This window comes from Notamacropus eugenii, chromosome 6 (assembly GCF_028372415.1).
Source record: "Notamacropus eugenii isolate mMacEug1 chromosome 6, mMacEug1.pri_v2, whole genome shotgun sequence".
Taxonomy (NCBI): Eukaryota; Metazoa; Chordata; class Mammalia; order Diprotodontia; family Macropodidae; genus Notamacropus; species Notamacropus eugenii.
This window is the reverse complement of record NC_092877.1, coordinates 191,630,534-191,649,643: the sequence shown is the minus strand read 5'-3', so window position 1 is coordinate 191,649,643 and position 19,110 is coordinate 191,630,534. Positions and strand designations below refer to the sequence as shown.

General features: G+C 37.6%; 1 protein-coding gene across 1 annotated transcript; it reads right to left on the bottom strand.

The window, feature by feature from the left end:
• Positions 1-1,964: 1,964 nt before the first annotated feature.
• Positions 1,965-7,938, bottom strand: LOC140512228 (uncharacterized). The gene is made up of 2 exons (XM_072621472.1): positions 7,309-7,938; positions 1,965-5,431 (listed from the first exon to the last, which is right to left on the bottom strand). Exon 2 carries the CDS (start codon positions 5,394-5,396, stop codon positions 1,965-1,967), a length of 3,432 nt encoding a protein of 1,143 aa, XP_072477573.1. The 5' UTR covers positions 5,397-5,431; positions 7,309-7,938.
• Between the last annotated feature and the right edge of the window lie 11,172 nt (positions 7,939-19,110).

The following is a 19,110-nucleotide window of genomic DNA, read 5'->3' as shown; positions in this document are numbered from 1 at the left end:
GTTCCTCCAAAGTGGCACAATCAAGGGAGAGGACTTTACTCCTCTCCTGACCTGCTCGCTGGTCTGGGAGCAACCAAAAACTTTTCTGCCCAGAATCTGGGAGTAGATTTCCTTCTCTACAATCATCTCCAGCTCTGCCACATCAGCACTCCTCCTCACCCCAGGGCAGTGTTCAGGGCTGAGATTCAGATCAGCTGCTCAATTCCCCCAGGTGCTGTAGGCAGAGGGCTCTAAATATGGACTCTGCTGCTGCAGAGGCTGCTGCTGACAGTTCAGACCATGTTCCCCTCTCCTGGGTGAAGGAGCCCTCCCACTGATCTTTGAGGCTGTCTGTGGCATTTGTGAGTTGAGTGATCTGGGAACTGCCAGTGGCTCCCTGAAGCCTGTTCCAGGTCCTGTCTCTGCCACAACATGTGGCCCATGCTGAGCTGTGCTCTGTTCTGTGCCTCGTGCAATAGACCCTTCCTGTCAGCCTTCCAGGCTGTCCTGGGCTAGAAATCTCCTTCACTTTGTCATTTTGTGGCTTCTGCTTCTCTAGAATTTGTTTAGAGTCATTTTGTACAGATATTTTATGGGGTATGTGGGGGAGCTTCTGTAAGTCCATCTTTCTACTCCACCATCTTGGCTCTGCCCCAAAATATTTCTAAAATGCTTCACCACCTTGTCAATTATGTACCTAAGTATAAACACATTTCAACACTATAAATAGAAATTCTTACATTTAGTAACAAGAAACTCCACTTGCCTAGTACGGTTACGTATTTTTGAGGCCCACAAACAAGTTATTTGCCTTCCTTCCATTTTCTTCATAAATGGATGGGACATATCTCAGATGAGTATTCCAACTCTCTTGAGACTTTCGGTACCACAACTGAGTGGGAATGAATTACAACTTTGGAGACCTTAATTAAGGATGAGGTTTGAACTACAGGTAAAAGTATCCCATTACAATTTCTCTCTCTCATGAAACTATGGCCACAGCTTCTGTGAGGGCTAGGGTTTGGGGTAGAAAAATGAATCAGTAGAATGGCAAATACCATGAGTGTCTTTACCAGGTCTTATGAATAGAAAGAATAAAACACAAAAAAGCTCTAGAAATAAACTGATGGAAAATACAGAGAATGAGACTTTGTTGCCTTATGGACCATCATTCAATCTGAATATAGTCTGTCTATCTAGAAGTTTGAAAAGGGAGTGTGATGGCAATCAGGATCTTTTGTGGTTTTTGTATTATTATAATCAAGAAGTATAATGCCTTCATTTGAATGTGATCAAAGAAGATCTTCTCCACCCACTGAGGGGCCTGCCCATTGGGGGAAGCTTGATTAGAGGAGTTGTTTTGTAAGAGTGTCCCAAGTACCTCTTGTTTTTTCTATTGAGGCACTGGTTCAGAGGATTATGCCTTCTGCCTATAAAAAGTGTACAAATACTCTGAGGGTGAGGTTTTACTTTGGGAACTTACTGACTGGAAGTTTTTCTTTGACCATATTAGACTCTGGGAAGCCACTGAGCTACCCCCACCCTCCTTTGAAAACCTAGATGTTGCTGCTTCCCTCTCTGATTTCTATGCATGTATGCTAATGGTCAGACATATGGAAGCATGTCTGTTGATTTCTGATTTCTCTGAAATTTTGATTGATTTTCTGTGCTCCGTGTTTGATTAAAGTGATTGTTAACCCCTCAAAAGTTGCCTTTCCTTTTAGAGAAACAGATCAAAGAACCTGTGATAGCAGGGCCCCCCTATGTATGTTGGGCTGCTTACTGATGCAGGGAGAGAAAGAAAGGGGAGAATATGGAGCTTTGCCTTCCTGTGTCAGTGTCCAAAACTTACTGTTCATGAACCCAAAAGAAGTCAGGTTCTATGTCAACCAGTTTGACAGCAACAAATAAATGATACAGAAAATCAGATATGATTTCTTTCAAATATATATACAGGGTTAATTATTTTAGAAGAGATTATTACTTTAATGCATTCTTTTATTTTGAATTTTCTCTAGTAGGGTTGTGAAAACTCCTTTAGGTGTCTTTGGTCTTACTTCTATGGTGTTACTGCTCTTTGTAGGTATTTTTCTTTCAAATGGCTTCTGATTTACATATTTTTTTTCCTTGATTGGCTGGTAATCTTTGCCATGGTTAGACCGAAGTCTGGTTACTCTTTCAGGCAGATGGTGATAAGCTGGTGATCTAGGTGGCACAGGGTCTAAAAGGGTTAAAGCTTGTGGATTGTAGCCTGAGTGGTAGGGCACATTATAATGGTGGGTTTGGAGGTAGGTGGAGGATAGCCTTTTTTCAGGTACTTGAAGAACAAATTTGATACCCATCTCCTCCTTAGATCCAGGCACAGGCATTGGTATGGCTACCAATTTTGCTCTACCATACTCTTTAATCATATTAGTGTGGATACAGCCATGGGGAACCCAGGAGGCACAAATTAAGCATATTGGATAGTTACAGGATAATCGTGGACCAGGCCTAGAATGAGGACGTTTTTCAATCTGCCGTAGGAGAATCTGTTTCAGTATATCATTTTTTATTTTCTCTTTGGGAATGGAACCAATTATGTTGTTGACTATTTTATTAGAGATATTTCCACGCCCAGTAGTATATGACTTAAAGTACCTAAAAAACCATGTTGATTTTCCGTTATTCTTTTTCTGGTCCTGAGAGTGGATATTGGAGACAGCTTTAGTGCAATCTGAGTGAGGGAATAGTTGAGGCAGAGATTGTTGATGGAGGTTTGTTGGAATCTTTGCCTTTTGGTCATGGCCAAGTGGAAGTTTGGCCAGGTTGTCAGGCCGTCTTTTAAAGGTAGCCCATTTGCCAAGGCCTAGTGTAACATTAGGATCTTTTCCCAGAAACTGTGGAACCTCAAATGTTTGGTTAGGGCTTGGTAAGACTATAGGGGCAGTTTCAACTTGATCTTTGGATCTTGGGGAAAATTCTGGCAGATAACCTTGACCTAATGGAACCTTGAGTTGATGACCAGATACAAACAGAGTTGAATCCTGATAGTTGGGAAGCATTGTAACCTCTTTATTGTGATCAGAATCTGGAGTACTATTGGCCTGGTCTTTAGGACTCAGTTCAGTTGTGGACTTTTGGATAACATCCATTGTAGGCTTGGTCTTCTTATCATGTTCTAGGGATCCTTTGACTTGATACTTGGGGTTCAGTAAAGATTTTTCCCTATGGTCTAAGTCCAAATCAACCTCACAATAGTGGTCAAGGCTTGATATAGTCTTGACCTTGTTGGGAAGGCTTGTCTGAGTTATGGATTTTTTAACAGTACCTAGTGTAGCCTTAACTTGCTTATCATGTTCTGGAGCAGCCTTGACCTTCACTGAGGATTCTTCATTATGATCTAAGTCCAAGTCAGGTTCACAGCAGTGGTCAAGGCCTGATGCAGCCTTAGCCTGATGGGAAGGTTTTGGCTGAGTTCTTGCATTTTTAAGAACATCTAGCATGGCCTTATCATGGGCTGAAGCAGTTATAAGTTGGTGGGTAAGATCCAGTGAAGACTTGGTCCAGTTTTCTGGGTCAAGTTCAGGCTCACAGCAATGATCATTAATTATTGTAGATTCAGCCTGGTGGTGAGGATCTGGTGAAGGTAAGACTTGACAGTCAGGGTTCAATGGAACCTTGATATTATAATCAGGACCTGATGGAAGTGAGGCTTGGGGGTTGGATGTTGGTGAACCCTCAGAAAAATGGTCAAGACATGTTGGAACTTGGGCCCTAACGTTTGGCTGTTGTATAATCTCACTATGATAGGCAGGCTCCAATTCAACCTCAGTTCTTTCATTAGTATTTGGTGATGTCTCACTTTGGTGATCAGAACTTATTTCCTTCCTAGTCTGGCTGTCGATATCTCTCATCACTTCAGCAAAATAGTTATAATTTAAAGAAAATATGCTCCTGGGCTTACCATCTGGTGGTGACTCTAACTCATAGTTAAGACTTGATAAAATCTTTTCTCCTTGGACAGGGTTCAGGGAAGCTTTACCCTGATGTTGGAAGCCTAGTTGAGATACAGCCTGGTTGTTAGAATGAAGTAAAGCACCAGCCAAGTGCTCTGATGTGGCGGATTGTTGTAAAGGACCTGAGAGCATCATAATCTGGTATTTGGAGTCTGAGGAAGGTTTGGTCTGATCATTCACATCTGATAAAGTTTTAGACGACTGCTGACTGAGAACTTGTTGGGTTGTGATGCAGTCACTGAGTTTTGGTAAAGCCTCAGCTTGATGAGGAGAGCCCAGTGAAACAGTGTCCTTCTGATTAGAAACTGGTGGAACTTCAGCAGAGGTATAAAAAACTGTTGGAGTTTTAGCTTGGGGGTCAGAGGGTGGTAAGAAAACATACATTCCCTGAGTCTTGTAAATGGGACATTTTGAAATCTCAGGTAATCTATCAGCACATGTAGAAGTAGCCTTCATCAGTGGTGAGGAGAACTTAGACTTTTTCTCCTGTTGATCATGGTCTGATGAGGTTGTCATTCTGTTCCTGCTCTTTTGTTCAAAACCTCTTAAAGGCCTACCTGTGGCTCTGGTCTGGAGATGATGGAAGCCTTGATTTGTTAACACAGTTATGTCTCTAGTACTCTCCGTGTATGGTGATGGCATTCTGGTCCTGGTTTGGTGATTAGAACATGATGACAGAATGGCTCTGCCCCTGTGAGATTGATCCATATTTGGTAATGCTGTGACTATGGTCCTGTGCTGAGGTTCATCTCTACACTGAAGTCTGGGTGACATTTCAGACTGGTGACTTAAACATGATAATGGTGCACCTGTGGCTTTCACCGGGCGGTTGGGAAATAGTAATGGTGCAGCAGTGGTCATGGTCTTGTGGTCTGGACATGGTGGTACTTCAACTTGGAAGTCAGGGCATTGTGGAGTTATTGAACAGACATTGTGGTTTGATAGATCCTCAGATACATGATTACGTCCCTGAGGAATCTTAGGAAGATAGGTGAGACCTGTTTGAAACTTAGGAAGGGAGTTGTGGAGTGATGGTTCTTCAATCTGAGAACTGACACTAAGTGGATCTAACTGGTATTGAGGACATAACAAAGGTACAACAGTTTTTCTAGTTTTGTAGGCAGGATATGGTAAACGCAGAATTATGGTTCTAGGCGCAGGTTTAGGGCACTGTGATGCTATGGACATAGCCTCTGGGTTGAGATGGGGTAATGGCACAAAAGTTGACTCAGCTACTGGTATACTTTTAGTACGGGGCTTGGGACGTAACGATGGGGCTGCAGCTGTGGTCCAGTGTTCAGAATAAGATAATTCAATTTTGGACTGGTGATTGACAAAAGGTATTGGAACCACCTTCAATTTGTGGCCTTCAATTTGTAATGGAGCAAAATGACGTTTAGAATGTGGTAACAGCACCATCTTCTCCTGAGGTTGAGGGAACTGGATCGAGGGTGCTGCTGATGAAGAGACTGTATGAGCGAGGGTAAGCAAATGCTACACATGATACTACATACTCGGCATACATAAAGAAGGGCAACTGTGAAACAGGGAACAATGAAAGGGAGAGGAACTAATTACTAACAGTAGTAAGAGCTTAGATTTCTATGGCACTTTACAGTTCTCAAAGCACTTTGACGTACATTGCTTCATATGATACTTATAACAATCCAATGGAGTAGGTGGGGAATGATTATTATGCCCATTTGAAAAATAAGGAAATTGAGTTTCTGAGAAGTTAAAATGAATTTCCCAAGGTCATGAAGCTAGTAACTGCCAGAGCTAGTACTAGAACTCAAACCTTATATTTACTAGATGAGTGTTCTTTCCCACAATACTGTAACTGGTTCTGAAGACCAGCTGCTTGGGATCAGTAGCAAATATTTAGGAATTGCAAAACATGGTTCCCCATGAATTTAAAAGGAGAAAGTGACAGAAAACAAAGAAAAATATAATAGAGATATATGAAATAATGGGAAACGGTTCTCAACATTTGTCAGTATATTCTTTCCCTTCAAAAATAATGTTGACAAAAAGTGACTCCACAAAGGTGACCCAGTACTTGACTCTCCATCCTCACAGATATGCCTACCCTTTAAAAATGCCCAAACCAATTCCTTTTATACCCCATCAATGTAATTGTTAATCTATTTGAGGTTGTAAAATAACCTGTAATATATCCAGTCTTCCCACAATTGAGAAATAGATGAAGCTGGTCATTGGTCTTCACATGTAAGATCATTTACACTGAAGTATAAATAACCAAAAAGAGAAATATAATGGGACATTTTAATCATAGTTCTATACCATATGCCTAAATAACAAAATGCTAAGGAAGAAAATTTCAAAGGATATAATTGCAAGGGATAGCCCTCCAAGCTCCCAGAATCAGACCAAGTCGCCTAAAACCAGCTTTAATACTTTAGGTGAGTCAATTTCCCTTTCCTCTACCCTATCTCAGCATCACATGTGTATGTATATATATATATATATATATATATATATATATATATATATATATATATATATATATATATATACATATATGTACACATGATTATTTTGAGATTGTTCTGAGAATTCTGTGACAGTCTTTAGGCAATTGAAAACAAACTATACTACAGAAAAAGGACTGGGAAATGCCATATCTAGATCATCTAGATCTAGGTCTACATATACTTCCTTAGTTTCTGGGAACAGTAAATAGGATTTTGAGGGAACAGCCCAGCAGTAAAACCTCTCATCTCTTCTCTGTCTGTCCCTACCCCAAGGACTCTAGAAAATGCTAAGTTTGTCACTTTCAGAGATCTACCCAATAGCAATATAGATACTTGTCACAGAAATTCCTTGGAATCATTGGATTGCTTGGATGAGGCCTATATGCATCCATTAACATTTGTGAGCCTCTTTGCAAACAGAAACAAAAGACAAGAGATCTAGTGCTGACAGACGTTTGACCAAGCTTCTCTAATTCCTAAATGTAAAAACTTGTTTGAAACCCAGCCTGACAAGCATTCTTTCTCCAAAATAGCCCCCAAAACAAACAGTGGATCATATGCCCCAGGCACAGAAGAAATCTATGGGAGATTCATTTAGAATAAGTTCACCCAGGGACAACAGGGTCTGCTCACAAAGAAAACTGTTATGCTTTCTTATTTGTAGCACTCAATATTTTCTCAAAGCAAAAATACGTTTCCCATGATCTTATTGTAAATTGAAACTGAGAAAACTACTGGCTATGCTTTTGAAAGTTATTTCCCTTACATTTGTTTCATTTTCTGACATCATTGCCCCTAGTGCACTACCCATTTCCCCAAGCATGCCAGCAACTCACCTCCTAAAGGTTCTCTCTGAAGTAATTTTTTTCCTCCATTTTAGGTTTCCTTCTTTCTCTCTTCCCTTTTGCTTTGCTTCCTTCTTTCTTCTTTAATGTTGATATGTTTGAAAAATTTCATAAATTTGTATAATTTAAACAGATTTCTTGTCACCATTTAAGTTATCTTTGATCCAGTTTCACAAGACAGCCAGAAGAAAGTTGTTTTCCATCTTCAAAGAACTGGAACTTGGGTGCTTTCAATATTATACCTTGAACACTGTGTTTTTCTCCTCCTGCGGAGCTCAGACTCCCAACCTCTTCCTTCTCCTATTCTTGGTCTCAAAAGAATGTCTATCACACTCATCTGTAGGAATTTCCAGAGACTCTAATCACTTTGTCCTTTTGAGCCCCAATCCCAAAGATCCCTTCACCACTAAGATGGTTAAGACTAACACACAAAGTATCTCATAGTTTGTCAAGCTCAAAACCCTAAGCCAAGTTTTAAGTGGTGGAGCTAAACCACTGATTACTTCCTCAATAACAATAAAATAATTGAGGAAAAAATCAGTAAGTTTAGAAAAATTGTACTGTTTCCTAAAGTACTACTTCCTAGAATGAAGAGAAGCCTGGAAGAGTTCATGAAGACACCTTTCTATACCAGTACTGAACTATGGCCATTTATCCTAGATAGGGGTCCTGAGGTCACCTTGACATCATAGAGCACAGCTCTATGCAACATCTTATCCCTCTCTAGGGGACAGATCCCTGATTAGAGGGGTTCAGAAATAACCCACTCCTATGGATTCTGTTAGTACACAGAAGACAAGCTCTTCTCTTTGGCTGAATAACAAACATGAAATTTCCAATTAGTCTCATCAGTTGGAATATTCTTCAGTCAACATAAGTTTGTATCTTTTGAAATAAGTTTTGAACCCCAGTTTCAGTTACTCTTGTCACACTGAAGCAACATTTTATAGCTTAATTCACCTATAAGCAGAATTAAAATTGAAAATACTTTTTAAGCACTTAGCACATACAAAATATTATGTTTAGTGCTATGATGTGGATATGATAAACAATATAGTCTTTGTTTTTGAGGATCATAATTCCAGTAACTGAACTATAAGAGCTGGAAAAAAAATTTACTTTGGAGTCAAGAAAAAACTGAGTTCAAAGTTCTCTTCCTACATTTATTAGTTGTATGAACAAGGATGATGTTATTTCACTTCTTTGAGTCTCAGTTTCCTCATCTGTGAGTTGGGCATAGTACTTACCTCACAATAATTATGAGAGGGTTAATTGAAATCATTGTTGTAAAATGCTTTTTAAAAATTTAAAACTATTTGAATGTTAGCTGTTATAACGCAATTTAGAATGTGATCAAATACACTGGAGAGGAGAGGAGAGCGGGGGGAGAGAGAGAGAGAGAGAGAGAGTAGACTGTAAGATTTAAGGAGGGAGGAATCACTTCTCGCTAGGAGTCACAGATTTCCCACAAGAAATGAAACCTGCACTAAGGAAGCTGGTATCCTGACCAATAAGGAGGACATGCTTGGTGTAATGGAAACGATGAAAATTTCGGAAGGGAATGCCAATGCCTTTGACACAGGACCTGGGATCCAGCAGGGTGTATTTTTAAAGTACTCAAAAACAAGTTAAGTATGGTCCTTCAGCTAAAGATTTTTCAGCTAGGAAGGGCTGGGAAAAGTTCAACAATAACAGTTATAATGACAATTATAGTAACAATTACAACAAACTGTAATTACAAATCACATATTACAACAATTAATTATAACAAGTGACAATAATTCGGATGAGGCAAACAATTCTAACAAAGAAGAAAATCAAGAGATATTGTAGTCAGATGTGCTTTATATTAAAATGGCCACATTTGTAAAGGCCATTCAAATGATAGAAGGAAGCATTTTACAATGAATATATCATTCCACAAAAGAATAGAATGGACAAATCTTGAAAACAGAAAAGAAACATTAATAATCACTTGATAGTACTCATGTTAGCCATTAAGGAAATGAAAAGTTAAAGAAATATTCTTTTTATACTCATGGTGAAAAATTAAAATTTACAAAAATTCAATTCTGGAAGGGAAAGATTGTAAAGAATCAATAACAGTGCATATGGTAGCCACTTAACAAATGCTTGTTTAGTTGAATTCAATAAAATAATTCATAATTCATGACAATCTTTTTAGAAAACAATCAGACAACATACAATGAAAGTTATGAAACTGACTTTGACCCAATGGTCCTAGAATTAAAATTATACCTTGATGCTATTAAAAGAAAAAAAGGGAAACATATGCAAAAAAATGTTTATAGCAACTTTATTCATAGTAGTGGAAAACTGATAATAGTCTATGTAGTCAGTGATGGTTCTGAGTGTCTACGTTAAATGTGATACATGTATATAATGACAAATGTATTATATCGTAAAATATCAAATATGAATATTAAAAACTTGGAAATACTTATAAAGTGATGCAGTCAGTTAAGTAGCATTTATTAAGCACCTACTAAATGCCAGACATTGACTAGCATATGTGTCCATTGGCCTCGACCTAGAATTTCATCTATATGGGCAACGTATTGCCATGAAAACTCCCTCCACCAAAGAAACCCTTAAAAAATTGTCCAGAGAACTGGTGGGTTAAAGGACTTAGTGGCAACCAAAGTGTGCACAGAGAACATAAGAAAGCACAACAACAAACATAGATCATTGTAATTTTCTTAAAATAGTAGGATGGTTAAAGCACAGTATGAACTGAGATTTATAATAAGTTTTAAAGACATGGGCTTTAACACAAACAAACGGAAAACACTGTATTAAGAATGAAAGGTTCTTTGTGTGGGTGGATGAGAAAATAATTAGAGATGACGGTCAGAAGTCAGAATTCCTATTTTGTTTCTGTTTTCTCTACCAAGATGAATGACAATGGTGGGGAAAGGGCAAAAAAATAATTAGCAGGTTATTTAAATGAAAGAAGACTAAGGAAATAAAAAGTTATCCAAAATTATCCAAAAATCCAAAATAGTTATCCAAAATAAGCTCAAATCACCTGACTTGAACAAATTGTATCCCAGGGTATTTAAAGAACTTAGAAATATGATTGTTGTCAGTTACATCTAAAAACATATTGGGGAATGGATAAGGTGTAATAGGAATAAAATTGGACCAACATAAACACTACACTGATTTTCAAAATTAGTAAAATAACACAAGCAAAACTTCTAATAATATATTTTTAAAGTGGTTTGTGAGCACTTGGAAATCAAAGTAGTTATTCAGAGCTAGAATGAGTTTTTCAAGATCAGACTATGACATACGAACCTCACTTTTCTTCTTTAATAAGGGTACTAGACAGTTAAATTAGGGGAATGCTAGAGGCATTTTATGCTGGATACATTTTAGTAAACTATTTGAAAAATCTTCTCACAAAATCCTTGTGGTTATGAAGAAAAATGTGAGCTATACTAAAGTTTCATTAGTCAGATTCAGAACTACTTGAATGGAAGAGTCCCAAGAAGTTGAATAATGGATGTATGTCAACCTAGAGGGAGATCACCAGGAAAGTGGGGACTTTGACCCCCCACTTGACATTTTTATATTGACATTTTTATCAGTACTTTGGATGAAGGTATGAATGGCAAACTTATCTGCTTTGTGGGTGATGCAAAGCTGTGAATTATCATTGAGAACAGCAAAATTATAATTTTATAATATTTCAATATATGTAAAAAGTCTAATGTGGCCCCCTAAAAACTAATACAATTTTGGGAAACATAAATAAAGTGTAGTTTCCCGGAATAAATGGGCCATGATATATATCTCTGTACTCACTCCTGGTCATACCACACTTGGAGCATTATGATAATTTAAAGAGACTGACTGAGAAGTATCTGGAGGACTGCCTCACTGGTTGTTCCATTTTATATGAGGACACATTGAAGGATTTAGTATTTTGTAGTCTGGTAAAATGTGGGGCAGCGAGATGGTACAATGTATAGGATTGTATTGCACAACGTATTCAAATCTGACCTCAGATACTTAGCTCCATGACCCTGGGCAAGTCACTTAATCTCATTTGCTGTAATTCTCTCACCTAAAAATGAGCTGGAGAAGGAAATGGCAAACCACTCTTTACCAAAACACAAAAGAAATCGATTCACAGAGAGCTGGACCCAACTGAAATGACTGAACAGCAACTATAACAGAAATCTGGTAAAGAGATCAGGATTGGCAGTGGGGTGGGGAAAATAGCTGTCTTCAAATTGAGGAAGGTCATATGGAGGACAGACTAGATTTTTTCTATTTGAACGCAGAGGAAAGAACCTCTGGATCAAATCTTATAAGAACCAGGAACCTCAGATCTTTAAATGAGCCAGTGATCTTACTGATGCGAATAGTCCTATAGTGATTCCAGTCACAGCCCATCCATACTTGCCCATTCCATGTGACCTTAGAATATCTTCTCCTGAATTCATTTCAGTGGATCCACCCAGTGTGCCGAGGTCTTCCTCAATTTCTCTTGACATTTCTCTGAAATTGTGGAGCACATGGAGTGACCACCTATTAGTTCTCAAACTCAGGCCATCTTTTTTTCTAATCTTTTTTAGCAATTTCCCTCTCCTCCTCCCACTCCATTAATGATACAGCAATGCAGTGGTATAGTGGTTTGATAAGGTTGGGAATACTTGACTTGTAAGTAAAACTGCATCTAATAGGGAAAAAAAAAAAAACACATTCCAAAAAGGCATAAATACTAAGATAGTGTCACTCATGAGAAAAACAGCTTTGAAGGAAAGGAATCCTGACAGCAAACAAGTGAATCAGAGAAGAACAACTTAACAGGCTAGGAAACCCACACAGCAGAGACCCTATACTCAAGGGAAACTATATGAGTACTCTACAAAGAAAGTACTTCCAGAGATTGTAGTATCACAGGACATGTGAGTTATCTCCTGCACATGTACTGTGCCACCCTTGTGAACTAAATCTAAGCCCATTTTTCTCATGGATGCTATGTATATTTGCAGGACACAGCACTCCAGGCACATTGGGAGAATTGCAAGGCTACTGTTCTTTCTATGCCATTGTAGCAATATTTTCTGAGACTGTGAATGAACAAGACTTGGATTCAGAACTAAATAAAAGGAGAAAAACTTTATTGACTTAAGGAACTTGAAGTTCCTTTAGTTACCTGAAACTCTTCCTGGAAGAAATGTTCACATGTTTAATACCAATATTATGACTACATTTTTATCAGTCCTTAAGAACATGGGGTTATCTTATCAGTGTCCCCAGAAAATTCTACCACAATGCCTGGCAAATAGAAGGAGTTTACGAACTACTCATTGATTGAACACTAGCCTGAAGAATTAAAAATGAGCATTTCCACATCTTTCAATCACTTGTATCATGGTAAAGATGTAGTCTGGAGGCAGTCAAGTGGTTCAGCTGATACAGGACTGGGTCTGGAGTCAGATAGAATGGAATTCAAATCTAGCCCCAAATACTCACTAGCTATGTGACCCTAGGTAAGTCACTTAATCTCTCTTTGCCTTAATCCACTAGGGAAGGAAAGGGCAAAGTACTCCAATATGTTTGCTAAGAAAACCCAAAACACAGTCACAGAGTCAGACATGACTGAAACAATAAAACAACAAAAAAGATGTGGTCTATTATGGAGTTTTATTTGTGAAAATTGACTATTTCCTCTTCAAGAAGGATTCCCTCTATACTCATGATAAATGATTGATATTTTATATAGATATGAAAATGGGCATACAAAGTAGTAATAGTTGGTGTTCTTGGTTGCCTTTATCTGGGTATTAACAAGGTCATGTTTCCCCCATGCTTTAGTTTCTTTTTCTTCCTTCAGATACCTTGAAGATCAAGTCCTCTATGCTCTCATAATTATGTTACCTCTAGAACATGAATGTTATCTACAGATATTATATCTAATTGAGATTTTTGCCCTGTCTTTGTCCTTCTTAGTGGTATAAATAAAAAAAAAATTATAGTTCTTTCCTATTATTTTTGTTGATCATCGTTTTTTCCATTAGTTGGGTCTTTTGCCAAGAATTCTTTATGCTGGCTTTTGCATTCCACTGCTTCTCTCTGTTTTATAGTTTCTGTTAAAAACCTTACATTACCCTTCTCTGTGAGACCTTCAAAAAACCCACAATATTATGGATAAGTGCTGAATGCAGAGTCAGAGAATTTAGACAAGATAGGGACAGGTTACATATGTTCCTGCAGTCTTAGTTTTCTCATCTGAAAAATGAGGGGATTGTGAAAGATTTCACCTCTGAGGACCCATCCAGCTTTATGATCCTATGATCTATATGGATGTTGCCCTTGGGTGACATTGTTAATTAAAATATTTCTTGTTATTGTTTAGCTGTTTCCATTATATCCAACTCTTTATGACCCTATTTGAGGCTTATTTTGTCAAAGATACTGGAGTGTTTTGCCATTTCTTTCTTTGGCTCATTTTACAGATAGGAAAACTGAGGCAAAATGGATTAAGTGACTTGCCCAGAGTCACAGAGCTAGTAAATGTCTCAGACCATATTTATATTCCAGAAAATGTGTCTTCCTGACTCCAGGCCCAGCCCGCCATCCACTGTGCCATCTAACTGCCTGTAAATTCTTTCTAGTACTTTATTTAAACAAATATAGTAGAAAAATCTTGTGTTTAATGTTGAGTTAATTGGTAAAGCTTCCAAGTGCTTCTCCATTAAAAATAGTGCTAGATCTTGGTTTTAGAAAATTCCTCTTGACAGTATAGAGGAAATGCCCTTTTATGTCTTTTCTAGTGTTTTACAAAACACAACTGAGTGTTATATTTTGCCAGAGCCCCTTATTAAGGGCTTTTTCTTCATGTATGAGCACAAAAATATGATTTTTACTAATTTTTCTAAAATATTTTATTGTGCTTACATGTTCCCTAATATTGAACAATCCTTGAATTCCTGGAATAAATCCAAGCTAGTCATAGTGAATAACTTTATGAATATATTGTATATCAATTATTAACTGTTGTCTCAATTATTGGTAGTATTTGGTTACTTACTGTCTCTGCTTTATCTCTACTTGGTTTGGTTATTAGAACTGTTATCAGACAAGGGGTTTGGTAAGCTATTTTCTTTCTCAAGTAGTTATATAGCTTAGGATTTACTTGTTTATTAAGCACGTGATAGAATTTTTTCTCCTTTGAGCTTCAACTTAACACTTGATTTTGCCTTCAAAGATTGACTCATTTGAAATTCAAGTCTTCTTAACATTTTTGTGTGTGTGTGACAGGGACATATTTGGCAATCTGATGTAGCCTATGGATCCCTTCTCAGAATAATGTTTTTAAATGCATAAAATAGATTATACAAGCTCACAAGGTAAACAAATTTTACTGAAATGCACTTCTGCATATATTTTTAAAGCAAGTTCATGGTAAGTTAAGTTAGATTGTCTGCTGGGTTTTGGGGGTTTTTTTGTATTTTTATAAATGCCTGTTCATTTTTTTTACATTATTTTAAAGTATAATTGGGTACAATAATTTCTTACATTGTTTATTTCTTCTACATCCATTATGAATTCTCCCTTTTCACTTTTTATTTTGATAAATTGGCTTTCATCTTTTTATTGATTCTTCTTAAGGAAATAGTGCTCAGTTTTATTTATCAGTTCAATGGTCATTTGAACAAATTTGGTAATGCCATTAGTTTTCATCAAAAAAAAAAATCTCCTTTTGTCCTCTTTTTTATGTTAAGCAACTAGCTTACATTATCTCACTACTATTTTTCTACTTCTATGGACTTTCTCCTCCTTCTTTTCCTTTCTTTTCATTTACTTTTTTTTTTTTTGCCTTTCCAGTGTTATTAGGTGATGAATGAGAGCTGAACTTGTATACAAACTCTCAATTTTCTTGCCTGACATCCTTCTGGAGATTTTGTGGGATGATTTCATTTGTGTCTATTACTAAGTATTGGACACACTGAGGTAAGTGATGGGGAAAACCTATGTTAAGCCAGAATTATGTAGAATTTTAGAAAGCAAATTGATAGTCTATATTCATTTATCAGGATTTGGTAGAAAAAGGAATAGGGAAAAAGGGAAGGGGAAAAAGGCTTATATAAAATCACCTGGAGAATACGTGGAATCTTTTTTGAAAGTGCCCCTACTATTCTGTTGCACAAGGATGTTAATATTAATGAAATTTTATTCTTAAAGCATATCTTAGTCGGAATTTGCTAGTAGAGTGGAATATATATATACATACATATATATATATATAAAATTACAAAACTGATATGGTTGAATATACTTAAAGGATTTTAACTGAGTATAATTCTGTCCCCTACCTACATTGAAACAGAAATCATTTTTACTAATTAATATGTGGTCATTGAAAAAGTCATTAATAACTAACAAATAATGGGCCAGTGGTAATGCGAAGATGTTACCTGTAAAGGGTGGTGGGGAGGGAGAAGGAGTTAACAGTGGAGATCACTGACCAATTTGACAAGTCTACCCAGCAAGTGTAATGCCTTTGGAAATAGTGATTATCCAAACCTCTTCCCATTTAGAGTGTTTACAAGACTCTTGATACCTTGCAAAAAGAAAATAAATACAACTCAGATTAAGCCTCGGTGACTCTGGAACTTCCCCCAAAATGAACTGGTTGGATTGGAATCAACATTGATGCTCACTAGAGAAGAGGTTTCAGTGACTAAGGCTGCTCTCTGGATGAAAGAGTTCATTTGAACCCTTGGGAGGGCAGAATCTGTTGGAAGGAGTCATTCTTTGTGTTGACCTATAAATGAGTCAGCAGGTCTACTCGGTCCTTTTTATATTCTTTTAACCCTTTTCCCTGTTTTCTTTTTTTTGGAGAAATTGCAGAAGCAAAGCAATTGCAGTGAGGGGATTTTTACTCAGCCATTGAGGAGCCATTGATGGCTGCCTTAGAACAAAAGCATATGAGATTTTCATACGCTAGCATTCAACTTAAGGAAAATTTCTTATTAATTTCTGCCTTTTATTTTTTCCTTCTGAGCACAAGTCAGAGATCAGAGGCCTGAGAGTAGTCTAAGAGATGGTAGCATCCAAGATAATTGTGTAGAATACCCTGAAGAAGCACATAGGAGGTATATGTGCTCATACATAAAGCCCAAGAGGAAGTTCAAGAATACTGTTCAATGCAAGACCTGACTGGCCAGTCAAGAATTTTTAATTTAAGATTAGAATGAAATGAAACATTTATATACTACATAAAAAACACACAAACAAAAACTTTATACACTATGATTCAGCTGAATGTAAGCCCCTTGCTTACATATTTTCTACAGCGGAACACCTAATCAGAAGGATTTGTTGATGCACATAGCAACCTCAAACATGAGGTGTTCTGGTTCTTCACAGAATAGGCATTTTATGCCATAAGTGACCAGGAAGCTATGACAACAGATCAAGATTTAGTCTCTTGGACAAATCATCAAGATTTTTTTTTTTTGGTGAAAAACTAGCCTAACCCATGTGAAGATGCTAGTCCTACCACAATTTCATTCCTGGTTTCCTATTGAGAAGGAAGAGAATTCCTAGGTAACATGATCCTAGAAGTTTTCCCTTTATCCAGATAAAGGAGATTTCTTGAGCAGAGAAGCATCAACCTTGAGAGTTGCCTTATGATCTAGCCCAAGTTTGAGGTTTTAGTGTACCTTCCTCCCTGCCAAAGAAGAGGAACTTCTTGAGTAGCATGAAGAGGATCATTTATTGGGTTTCTCACAACAGGAGTTGTTGCTATTGTTAAGTCATGTCTGACTCTTCATGACCCTATTTGGGATTTTCTTGGCAAAGATACTGAAGTGACTTGTCATTTCCTTCTCCAGTTCATTTTACAGATGAGGAAACTGAGGCAAATAGGGTTAAGTGACTTGCCCAGCTTCACACAGCTAGTAAGCATCTGAGGTTGAATTTAAATTCAAGTTTTTCTGATTCCAGACCCTGCACTCTATTACTGTGTCACCTAACTGCCCACAACAACTGAGTAGCAAGGGACTAAAGCCACATATGGGAAACTAAAGACCTTGGTTTTGTTCCCTGTCATATTACCAGTTATGTGAACTGGGCAGATTTGATTGGGATACTCAAAAGCATATTTTTTTCTTCCAGGGAAATATCCAGATCATAGGATGACACTATGAGTATGGCACTAAGACTGTGTAGGACCCTGTGGAAAAGAGGGCTGTACAGGAATGCTAAGGTTTCCCTCCTGTGAAGAGTACACACACAAAGTGGCACTGACTCTTGAGAATACAGACCTTTGGAGAAATGGTGTCACCAGAAAGAGATGAGAATTGTATTATTAGCTATTGAGGTCAAATTCATATTTTAATTTGGGATGAAATAAAAACTTCTCTGCCCCAAATACAATTTATTATCTTATTTGCTTCTGTGGAGGTGGAAGCAAAGGGAGAAGTGATTAACATAAGTTGTATATGAGAAAACAAATGAAAAGAATCATGTGTATTTATCCTCAGTCTCAGGCAAACAGTAATAAGTGCCCACCTTGTAGTAGGCACTTAACTAATACTGCCTGACTGAGTCATGTTGGAGGCACACCATCTGAAATCTGACATAGGGTAGAGGTAAGGAGAAGTCCTTCTCCTTAACTCAGTTAGACATAAGGATTGGGGAGAGGGGTAAGAAAATAAGTCCTAAAACTGCCCAAAGGGCCCTTTTCTGTACTAGCAAGCAGTGGCGGCAACAGTGGAAGGAAAAAAGAAGCAACAAATGACCATCTGGAGGCAGACCATAGCCGCTGTAGGGCGGATCCTAAGCAGATGGCAATTAGGCAGCTAGACCACAGCAGCAATAGAAAAGACCATCATCACCAAATGGTAGCCATGGAGGGCAAAAGAGGTCAAATCTTTAAGACTGGATAACTGAATGGGAGGTTGAAAAAGAGGAAAAAGTCAAGAATGATTTCAAGGTTATAGAAATGGGTGACAGTAAGGATGGTGGTGTCTTTGGCATAAACAGAGTTTAGAGAGTACTGAGTTTGTCTATTTTAGAAATGAGTTTCCAATAAGACACAGATGATGACATCCAAAGGGCGACTGAGGATGTGAGTGTACTGCCCAATAATACTTATCATTTGCATAAAAATGAGTATCAAGACCACGGCAGCAGATGACCATGCTAAGAAAAAGAGGTTAAAATTTTAATGGCTTAAAAAAATCTTTTTTTAAAAAAATAACTGTACCTAAGATATTCAAAGCATGGTCAGCACTTTTTCAACCAAAAAATACTCTTTTTTGATTCAAGGGGATGAATGAATAGTTGATAGTAAAAGCTGAACCATTTTTGTTCTGCCCCTTTTTCACCCAGGTAGGTCCAAAGAGAGAGCAAGAGCAGAACTAGCACATAACTCTGCTTGCCATCTGCTTGGGTCTCTTACCTAACTGTACTCATTCAAATTTGCCTAGTGATTTGGTCTTTGGTTTAGTTTTGTCTACTGGAGAGAACATCACTGAATCAGTAAACCCATACAAATAATTCCACTTCTTCACATGACCCAGATGAATTTATACATTCCCTGTGCTTTGAGGTCAAACTAATCTATGAAATTCTCCAACCTCCCATGTTGCAGTTCTGCCAGCTGAGTTTGTATATTATGGGAACGATTCCGAGATTAATCAGAAAAACTTTGAAGTACCTAGCCATTCTGTCAATGAGGCAGTTTGAACACATTTAATAATACAATGAATTGTTCTTTAGATTTCATCAGAAGTAACTCATTTT